This window comes from Pygoscelis adeliae, unplaced genomic scaffold, assembly GCF_000699105.1.
Source record: "Pygoscelis adeliae isolate BGI_AS28 unplaced genomic scaffold, ASM69910v1 Scaffold105, whole genome shotgun sequence".
Taxonomy (NCBI): domain Eukaryota; kingdom Metazoa; phylum Chordata; class Aves; order Sphenisciformes; family Spheniscidae; genus Pygoscelis; species Pygoscelis adeliae.
The window spans coordinates 1,326,112-1,336,976 of NW_008824807.1; the positions used below are offsets into that span (position 1 = coordinate 1,326,112).

At 42.2% G+C, this 10,865-nt stretch overlaps 1 protein-coding gene across 3 annotated transcripts in view; it reads left to right on the top strand.

Moving 5' to 3' along the window:
- AKAP12 (A kinase (PRKA) anchor protein 12) overlaps positions 1-10,338 on the top strand; it is a 23,795-nt gene extending 13,457 nt beyond the window's left edge. For all 3 annotated transcript variants that reach the window (XM_009324137.1, XM_009324138.1, XM_009324136.1), the window contains exons 2-4: positions 487-4,322; positions 5,105-7,051; positions 7,681-10,338. In XM_009324137.1, the coding sequence (XP_009322412.1) occupies positions 537-4,322; positions 5,105-7,051; positions 7,681-7,689 (5,742 nt within the window). In that variant the 5' untranslated portion in view covers positions 487-536 and the 3' untranslated portion in view covers positions 7,690-10,338. The remainder of the gene's footprint in view (positions 1-486; positions 4,323-5,104; positions 7,052-7,680) is intronic.
- Positions 10,339-10,865: the final 527 nt, after the last annotated feature.

The following is a 10,865-nucleotide window of genomic DNA, read 5'->3' on the forward strand; positions in this document are numbered from 1 at the left end:
GTGTCTCTGCATGGAGAGGATACTGAGCTTTGCTTCAGGAATAATTACATATATTGTTCTGTATATTCTTTGAGTAATGATGGGATAGAACTAAATTTTTTTTCTCACATAAGTTTTACCTTAAAGTAAAAAAAAAAAAAACCCAAACCCAACCCAAAACCCCCCCCCAAAAAAAAATCCAACAACAAAAAGCCTGCAAAAGAAGGAAAGAGAACGAGAGAATATAAGCTCAAAAGGTACATTTGCAAATGAACTTTGGAAAGACCTGTACAATGATATGAGGAAGGAAAGGAATTGTAGTAATCTTAGAACAAAAACTAGTCCTTAAAAAAAATTAATAGTAGCACATAAAAGAGGCACACAGATAGTAGAACATGTCTGTTTAGGAAAGTTTGATAAAAATGAAAGAAGTTATACATATTTATATAAAGGTATAATATAACATTAAATTGAGATGAGAAATAACTCTTTTTTTTTTTTAAACAGTTGGACAGACAGAACAGTCCAGTGTAACTTTGAAGCAAGACACCGAAACTATGGAGACAAGTCCATCTGACTCAAACGCCAAAGATGGTGTAGATGCTGAGAAAGAGGATGCTCATACGGTTAAACAATTGCCGTCTTTGGAAGAAGACACAGAAGACCTTGACCATGCAGCTGAGCCACAGTCTTATGATCTGGGTTTTAAAAAGGTTTTTAAATTTGTTGGATTCAGATTCACAGTAAAGAAGGAAAAGACGGGAAAATCGGAACCAGTTCAACTGCTTACTGTAAAAAAAGAAACACAAGTCCCTGAAGGAGCTGATGATCAAAAAGAAGTCAGCTCAGAAGAAATAGCGATGCCTGAGGATGCACTCTCTGCAGAAGACACCACCGAAGACACACTGAAAAATGAAAAAACAGAAGACGAATCTCCTAAAACACCAGAAGCAAATGAGATTTGTTCTCAGTCAGCTGCCTTAGCCACTGATACTGCGTCGCCATTAAGAAAATTTTTTACTCAGGGATGGACTGGATTTAGAAAAAAGAAGAGTTTTAGGAAGCCTAAAGAAGATGAACTACAGTCTCCTATGAAAGAAGAGGAGCAAGAAAAAGAGGGGGCAACGTTAACAACTGAAACCAGTGAAAAGGAGGAGAAATCTGAGCTCGAGAAGCAAGATGAAGAAAGGAGTGTGACAGCAGTAACTATTGAAGCACATGAGAAGGAGCAAACTGAAGGTGAGAAGCAGGAATCAAAAAAGACTGTGGCAGCCATAGGAGTCGAAGCAAGTGAGAAGGAAGAGCTAATCAAGCACGATGAGCAGGGACAAAATGAGGATGTAGCAGCAGCAGTTGTTAAAGAAATTGCGAAGGAGAAAAAAGCTGAAGATGATGATCAAGAAAGGGAAGTGGTGGAAGTCTCAGAAGATCTTGGTAAAAAGGAAGAAAAAACTGAAGGAGGAGAGAAAGAAAGTGAGGTGACAGAGAAACCACTAAAAACAAGGTCAGTGGTACCTGTTATCACTGACAGTGTGAATGGAGAATTGAAAACATCCTCAGAAGTCCTACCTGTGGGAGAAAAACTGGAGTCAACTGAGAAGTGTGAAATAGATGACAGAACTGAAATATCCTCTGAAGAGAAACTTGAAGCAGGATCTTTAGCAATTGCAATTTCTAGTGAACAGCTTAAAAAATCTGAAGGAAGAGAAGGAAATAAACCTGCTCCACTGGGGAAAGAAACATTTGATGAAAAAACAGAGGAAGCAGAATTGACAATGTCACCCACAGCAGAAGACATCACACAAGGAGAAGCTCTGGATAGAACCACAGAGAAGAAAGCAAGCAAAGAACATGAGACAAAACTGACTCTGGGTGCTGCTGGATTGAAGTCCTTTTCTACTTCTGAATGTTCAGTTGACACGGAGGAGGACGATCAACAGTCAATCAAACCCACTGATGAAGGACTACAGGGAAAAACTGGCATAGCTATGACTGATACTATCAAACCAGATGAAATAACCACAGAAATAACTCCTGAAGAGGCAGCTGGAAAGAGGCCTCTGGAAGGTATCACAAATGAAGCTGAACTGCTGTCTTCTCAAGAAAAAACTAAATTACAAGGCAGCCCTTTAAAGAAACTCTTTACAGGTACTGGATTAAAAAAACTGTCTGGAAAGAAGCATAGAGGCAAAAGAGAAGAATCTAAGTTAGGGGAACAGGGTGAACCAATTCAGCACTTATCAGATTCCCCAGATAGCCCAGAGGAACAAAAGGGGGAGAGTTCTGCTTCTTCTCCTGAGGAGATGAATGAAATTCCTTCTTTGGAAAAATCTGTAGATGGAATGCAGGTCGCTGAAAATGAAGATGCTGTGATTTCAGATGTGGAGCGAAAAAGAGAAAGTGTTACACCCTGGGCATCGTTTAAAAAGATGGTGACTCCAAAGAAACGTGTCAGAAGACCTTCTGAAAGTGATAAAGAAGAAGAAATTGATAAGACAAAGAGTGTTGCAGTGTCTGCAACTGAAAACGCTGTTGATGAAAATCAGGGAGAATTGAAAGAAAATGGGGTAGACCAGAAACCAGAGAAAACCACAGAAGAGCCCAAAAGAAAGGTTGACACCTCTGTATCCTGGGAAGCTTTTATATGTGTAGGCTCTTCAAAGAAAAGAGCCAGGAAGTCATCATCATCTGATGAAGAAACTGAACATAAGCTTGGCCAAGAAAGCCAAAAAATAGAAGAGTCTGGACAGAGTAAAGAAATGGCAACAGATGCAATTCTTACTAGTTCTCAGGAGAGTGATCAAGGACAAGGGAATTCTTCCCCAGAACAAGCTGGAAGCCCATCTGAAGGTGAAGGTATTTCAACATGGGAATCATTTAAAAGGTTAGTCACTCCAAGAAGGAGATCCAAAACCAGAATGGAAGAGAGAACTGAAGACTCTGTTGTGGGATCTAGCGTGGAGCATTCAACATCGGATGGTGAGCCTGGAAAAGATGAATCGTGGGTTCCATTTAGAAAACTGATGCCTGGGCGCAGGAAGAAAAAGTCAGATGGAAAGCCAGAGCCACCTCATCTTAAACAAGCAAGAGAGGACATGGCAGAAACAACTGAAGACGATTCAGATATTCCAGCTGTTGTTCCTTTATCTGAATACGAAGCAGCAGAGCAGGAGAAAATTGGAGCCCAACAAGCGAAAGATGCTGAAGCGATGAGAGAACGAACCTCAGAGGAAGAGAGAGCAGAAAAATTAGAGGAGACCCTAAGAATTGAGCAAGCACATGAAGGGCTGGTGCATGCAGTTACTGTTACCGTTGTGGAAGGGGAAAGGGCAGTTACTAGTATTGAAGAAAGGTCACCATCTTGGATATCTGCTGCTCTGACAGAGTGCATTGAGCAGGCCAAAGAAGAGGAAGAGAAAGAAACTGAGAAAACATTTGAATCAGATGTTATTGTGGAAGAAGCAGTGGTAGCTGCTAAGACAGTGCCAGAGATGAGAAAGGATATAAGTGATGACACCACAGCAAGTGAGCTAGAGCTAACCTCAGAAGCAGTGACAGCTCTGGGGGAGACAGCAGAAGCCTCCTGCGCTGAAGAAACAATGGAAGTGTCCCTTGCTGAGGAGACAACTGAGATGGTTTCTGCTGTTTCGCAGTTGTTAGAAACCCCAGATACTACAGAGGAAGTTACACCTGTACAAGAAGTAGAGGCCACTGAAAAAAATCTGAAAGAATTAGACAAACAGACACAAAAAGTTCTTCACGAAGTTGCTGAAAGAGTAAAGTCAGCAGAGGTAGCACAGCTGGTTAGTGAAAGAACCATGACAGCAACTATAATTACAACAGTGCAAGGAATTGAGTCGGAAGTGAAAGATGATGCTAAAGATGGGAATGTTGTAGGCGAGGAAACTGTTTTGCTTGAACAGTCCTTGAAAAAAGGAGAACGCAAGGAGGATGGCCTCCAGCCGCAGGGAACTGCAGGGAGCATTCAGGGCCAAAACAGAGTTGAAGAGAGTGTTCTACACGAAGGTTCAGAGAGAAGTGAAATATCTGCTGCAATGAAAGAAAGCACAGAAGGATGTGAAAATGTAGATGTATTGAGAGATGAAAGCCAGTGGCAGGCATGTGAAGAAGCAGTTGTAGAAGACCATGAAGAAATATCTGAAGTGCAGAGGACAGTAGAGGAACCTTCATCACGCGACAGAGAGTTTCACAGCATCAAAGCAGCCACTCCCAAGGAAGAGTCATTTGCAAAGCAGGAGCCTTCAGAACAAGAGAAACTGCCTGTAACAGAGTTGACAGTAGATGAGACAAGAGATGAATGTATTCCAGAAGTACAGACTGCAGTAAGTATTACATATAACAGAAAGGTTGATTTGTCAAAGAAAAAATGAGAAAGTGTTAGATATTATACCTAATTTAGAACGAGGTTGTGGCAATATTACTGTCAAGGACCTTCCTTGTGCAGCCTGAGGCAACTCAAGTTCATTTCCAGTGAGACACACACATAGATGTCCAGAAGCAGCAGCCACTGAGGCTTGTGTGCAGAATGAGGTTGATGCGATTCCTACAGAAATGGAGTGGGAGATGATGTGCATGGATCTGAAGGTGCCATTAGGATCCAAAACAATTGTTATTAGGGCTCCTGCACAGCACAGTGTGACTGAAGATATTATATGAACACCTGAGATACATATGTGACCCATATGGTACCGTACACAGTGGATGGTATCTTCAGTTGTAGGCAGAGATAACAATTGTAGCTGAGGTACCTCTGCAAAGGGAGGAAATAAAATGACACCACTATCTCCGGCTTTAAATGCACAGGAGTTACTGTGGCTAATGTGTTCCTACCTTCTTCCCTACCTCTCCACCATCTTCCTGGCTTAGTCTTTGTTTCAAGTGCTGTCAGCAATCACTTGCTTTAGGCTGCCCTTTGTTTAATGAGCTGTGTGTCCTGAGAAACTGAACACAAGCGGGGATCTTGGTGACCCACTAATCTCAGTGTCATCACCTTCCCATAACCCTCCTCCTTTTGGTCATTTCTTCTGGTGCTTTGTCACCCAGAACATTCCTTGTCACTCTCTGCTCGTACCCTTTTTCACAGGTCTGTTGCAATTCTCTACAGGTGCAGGACAAGACAGAGGATGAAACCCCTTCCTTGGGGCTTACAGCTGAAGAGCCTGTGCAGCTTGAAAGAGAGGGCAAAATCCTCACTGTGGGACCAGAGTGCACAGAAGCAATTGTCACTGTGGGCCCCGTTAAACCTGAAAAACAAGATGAAATTCCTGACTTAGACTCGCAAGAGCAAGCTTGTACTAAAGGAGTTCCTAGCAGGGCACCTGCCCAGAGAGAGGAAGAGGAAGATGATGCTGTGCTCCTTGGAGTAAAAAGCACAGAAGTCACTGTTCCTGAGGTTCCGCTGCAGAATGAGGTAAAAACCTCTGCCCTTCCTTCAGAAACCATTGGCTCAGAAGCAGCTGCAGATGCTGAGCAGAGTGTGAGGGATGGGGCTGGCAGGCACATTACAGCAAAAGATTCTGTGCCCATCCTAGAGCCACAAAGCAGAGAAAAAACAACTGAACCCCCCTCCCAGAGCGATGAAACCGAAGGCGGTAAAATGGAAGATGCTATGCTCGAAACTGAAACACACTTAAAGAGTGATACCACTGCCACTGAGGCTCCCACACAGATTGAAGCAGACAGTGTATCTAATTTAGCATCAACATGCCCAGATATCACTGAAAATGGAAGCACTGTCCTCACTGACATAAGTCCTAAGAAATGTGAAACACCAAGCAGCGTAGCTGAAGAAGAGACTGTGGAAAAAGAACAAGAACTTGTAGAAACCTCAAACTGTCAAGACTTTCAGAAAGAAGATAACAAAAATGAGCAATCAATGGAAAGAGCCAAAGAAGTATTTGAATCTGGAAAATGGGAAGCTGTGAGAGGTGATGAATGTTCAACTGCTGTCCAGCAAGATGGTTTAACTGTGCAAGAGGAAGGCTCTGACTCAGCCTTCCTGCAAGCTGAAAGCTTGGAGGCTCTGAAAGTGCCTGTGCCTGTGGCAGCTGCAGCAGTTGAAGAGCATGTCATGGTAGAAACCGTAACACCTGCAGACCCGACAGCCAAAACTGTACAGCCCTTGGCAACCACACCAAAGCAAATGGCTTCTGAAGAGGTCCAGGTTACTATTGTTGACTATTCAGGCTGTGGGACTGCAGAGCTTGGTAGTGCAGAAGCACCTGAGCCTCAAATAACTTCTGCTTCCATGAACGGAGTATCAGAGGAGCAAGAGAGGCCCCAGAGTACAGGGCAACCTGAAGAAAAGGGTGTTCCTCTAAGTGATAGTCTGCCTCTCACCCACACAGAATTTGAGAAGGATGTTGTTCAGTCTGTGACTGTAGAGTCCCAGAGTACAAAAATTGTATTGAATGCCATCCAGACAGCTGTTCACAAACTTGCAGAAACAGAAGAGTCAGCTGCCTTTGAGTCAGAGCAGCACATTAAGTCCATAGGGAAAAGCCCATCAGATACAAATATACCTGAACTTCTGGGAAGTACGCAGGTGGATCATCAACTTCCAGTAAAAGAGGAAGAGATACGGAGTAAAGAACAAGAGCTCCAGCAATCTGGAATAGTGAAAACTGCTACCTTAACAGAGTCTGCAGAAATTCATGCAACTGTAGAAAAAACAAAAGACATGCCGTTAACTTCTGAGATGCCGAAAGATGGACAAAGTCAGAATTCTTTAACAATTGTGACTAGCCCTGAAGGCATTTCAAGGGAAAGTGTGAGACTTCAGAAATCAACACTAGAACTAAGTTCTTCAGAAGATTCAACCAAAGACCCCCTAGACGTACACCCACCAAAATTAAGGGAAAAAGAAATTGGGCAGGCTATGGAAATCCCAGACCAACATACAGGTCAACAAACATGCAGAGAAAGTGAGGAAGAACATCACCTGCCAGTGCAAGATGGGAAAACACAGGCATGGGAGGATGATAGTTGCCAAGGAGGAACATCTTGTGATAGTCCACAAAGTCAGAACTCGGTGGCTCCTGAGGCCTTGAATGTAAGTAGCATTTTTAACCAGCAATTTCTTTCTTTTTTCAAAATAGTTTTGGGGGTCTGTAGAACTGGGGTTTTGGTTGTTTTTTTTTTTTTTTTTTAATTATTCTGGTGAAAGGCAACTGCTCCCCAGTTGAACCAACAGGCCACAGATTTCCCGCCCCCCCTTCGCACTTTACTGCCTCTCTCTCTGGCTACTCAACACCTTGTTTCTTTTCTGTTCAGCTACCCTCACTTTAGTGGCCTTTGACTTGCCCTGTAGTTTAGGGTGGTATTTCTGGGAAGTAGAAAATGTGATTTCCAGTTTTCCTAGACACACACTTATATGGCATGTGTTTAATGTATGGGACTTAATCCGCAAACACGCTTCCTCTCTAACAAAGCTCTTTTTAAAGTCCTAAAGGATGTGAGTGTTGCCTTCCATGGTAAACCTGGAGTGCCTCATGTACCAAAGCTCTTTGCACTTCAGTGAAATCTGAATCAGAAATGATAGGTATAGTCTCTCCCTAGGATATTTACTGCACTTGCTTAACTAAGTCAGGAGACCTTTATCTCTGAGAACTGCTTGGGAAAATAAGATATTCTTGAGAAAGTTGTCATTAATAAAGTTTTTTACTCTCGTCTTTCTTTCAGATGTGCTAAGCATCCATGTGGCATTTGGAGAGGTGCCAGTCCTAGAGAACAAATGACAATCCTGCGACAGAACCAGGAGCTTTATTCACTACCCTTTATTCTTGGATGTTAACATCTGCTCTTTTGAAAACCTCACCTTTTTTGTCATTTCTATTAAAAAAAAAAAATGCCTTTAATATTGGCTCTATCCCCACGTGTTCCATTTGAAGGTCATTTGCCTCTGCCCAAAATTTACCATTTAGACTGGAGATGAACAACTGAGGGAATGGACAGACTACTAAAATTTGTGCCACAGTTATTACCGTCCCTTCGATTGATGTGTGTCCTGTCTGTCCCATCTCCTTGAATCTCCCACTCATCCCTGAATCCCCCTCCTTTCTTTCCACAGTCTCCCGTACCCTCCACATCTTCCGTAGCTGCCTTGATTTGACCTACGAGTGGCTGTAGGTGCTGCTCGACTTGTGTGTGAGGGGGAAGAGGAGGGCTGACTGACGAGAACACGAGACTTCTGGCCGAGTAGCAGACGTGTCTTTATCAAACAGCAGGAACTGGATCACGCACAAATTCTTGAGCAAGATGCTCAAGATTGCTGCCTTTCAGTCCCATTTAGGTATCTCTATCCGTCCTTCAGTTGTATTTGTGCAGGCCTGATTTAGTCGGAAATTACTTCTACAGTCTAGCTTGAAGGGAGATCGAGAATACCCTTTTTCTGTTGTTCCAGACTTCAGGTCTCAGGACTGGACTGTAATGTGTTGAATATTTATATGTATGTCTTAAACCCAGTTCTGATTTTAATGTAGAGCTATGATACTTCTGTACCATTTAGGCGTACCCTTAAATGAATTTTGTAGAGTAGCCTGGAGAGGAAATTGATACCATTGGAGCGGAAATTGATAACATGTAGTTTCCTATTTATTGTTCCAGGTTTTTCCCCTTGTAAAATCTCTCAAACTTGGCTGTCTTGCTTTGAATATTTATATGTATATCCTAAACCCAGTTCTGATTTTAACGTAGAACTATGATATTTCTAAACACAAAAGGAGAGCCCTGACCTGTGTCAGATCCACCAACTACTTCTACTTGCAGTCCCTGGTTTCTGAGAACCCTCCAGACTTACCATTTCCCCTGCTGTCTTGCTCATGTAGCAACCCCAGTGGTACCACAACCCTCAAATAGCACCCTTCTCATTCCAGAGTCTGCTCATTTCTGGTCACTGCCCCATCCAACCCCAAGCCTTTACCTACACCATCTAACATCCTTCCTGCATACAAGCTTCCTCCTTTCCCAAGCCCTGCCTGAACCTCCTTCCCACCACAGCATTTCCTGAAATCCTCCTCGCTCCTGTCAATTCCCTACCTTCCCTGAGAGGGGGGAGTAGGAAGGAGGGTAAGGGCTTGGTGATGGATTCTGCCTTGGATTGCAAAAAGCTGATGAGACCTTTGGGGTGCTGAGATCTTAAAAAACCTTCACGTAAGGTGGATTGGACTGATAACGGCTGTAGACCAGAATGAGCAGGGTGATTTAACGATAGAAAGAAGCCCCAGGACTGGGAGTCCTGGGATGTCTGTCCACAACAGGAGTTGGTTCTCTCTTTTGTTGTTTACATTAAAATCAAACATGGGGTACAAGTCCGTACTTTCTGCTCTGATTTCTAAAGTGAAGGTTACAGATCGCACTTTGTGAAACCGATGCCCATCAAGTTGAACAATAGCTCACTATCCTACCTGTATAGTAATTTATTTTAAAATCAACTTTTAGTGTACAAATGCTCGTTATGGCAGGTGCTTGCCTCTCCTCGAGGCCGCACATACAGCAAGCAATGTGACTGATTGCACTGGTGTGATTGCACCATCTGGTGCTGCCCTGTGTGGAAGCATCAAAAGATTTTTTTCCTTACCTCAGAGCAAATTATATAAATATTTAAAGCTGAACAATGTGGTTTCAAACAATCCAGTCTATCTCTGTCCATCGTTAGCAGCAGCTTTCCCCCCTTAGCTTTGGGCAATTCCAACAACCTCGGTTGGTTTCCACAGGTTTAATTTGGCTTGCAAGTTAATCATGCTCTTAATAACACCTCACAAGTGCAAACTTGGCTGAATTTGTACAAATTGTATACCTATGTACGTTAAGCCATATTGCAATAACTGCAGCAGGTAAAAGGAAATAACAATAGCATGACCTGTGTAATCCTGATTCTTATGTTTGTAGCTCCAAAGCTGTTAATAATATGTAAAGTTAATTCTTGTCTGAACCTCATTTAAATAAAGCTAGCTTTACCACAATCTAAATTGTCTGTTGGTAGTAATTGGGCAGGCGAGTGCTTAATCTTGCCTGTTTTCTCCATTAATCCAGGGCCTAGATAAGCAATGCAACAAACAACTATAAAAAAAAATACAAAAGCTGCTTCTTATAACTGACAGCTAGAAAAATACTGCACTCAAAACCATGCTAGGTGCAAGGAGCATGCCTCCACATAAAAATACTACTTTGTTCCAGTGTATTGCTTTGGCCTCTGAAACTCTCATTTGAGACTGTGACTTCTGGCTTGTGCTTAAAAGCTTGAAGCTTTCTCTAATCCAATGTATTGGGTTACCAAATTTGATTTTGTGTTCTTAAGGTAGATTTTAATTGATTAAATAAAATACAACTACAAATTTGTTCTAATGTGTGTATGTGGCGTTTTTCTCAGCTTGCTTAGTATAAATTATTTTCTGATGGTTGCTTCATCTTCAGAGAGTTAGATTTGCTCCTGACAATTCATTTGTTGTTGACTGACATTTCAGCTTTTGATGTGAATGAAAGGAAATAATTACAGAATTAAACTGTGATTTGGTTGTAAGTTTCTATAAAATATGCATACTTCAGAAGAAGTAATAAGAATAAGGTACTTTAGAAGACTGTGAAGAAAAAAAAACTCCATTAAATTCAAGATAGATAACAGTATTCAGTGAGCCAGAATGAAAAATTAGTAAATCATATGCCTTGTCATTGTAACTGAAGTATTAAAAAAACCAACAAAGCAACAACGTGAACGTCAACAAAAAATTTGGCATGGAGTAGTAGATTAAGGACCTTAGGCCCATAACTGGTATCTTCTAGGCTTCCCCACTTCTGCTTCGCTGGGGTATACTCCTCATGGCACCGAACATCGGGAGGTGCTTGTGATTTATGTTCACAGACCTTGA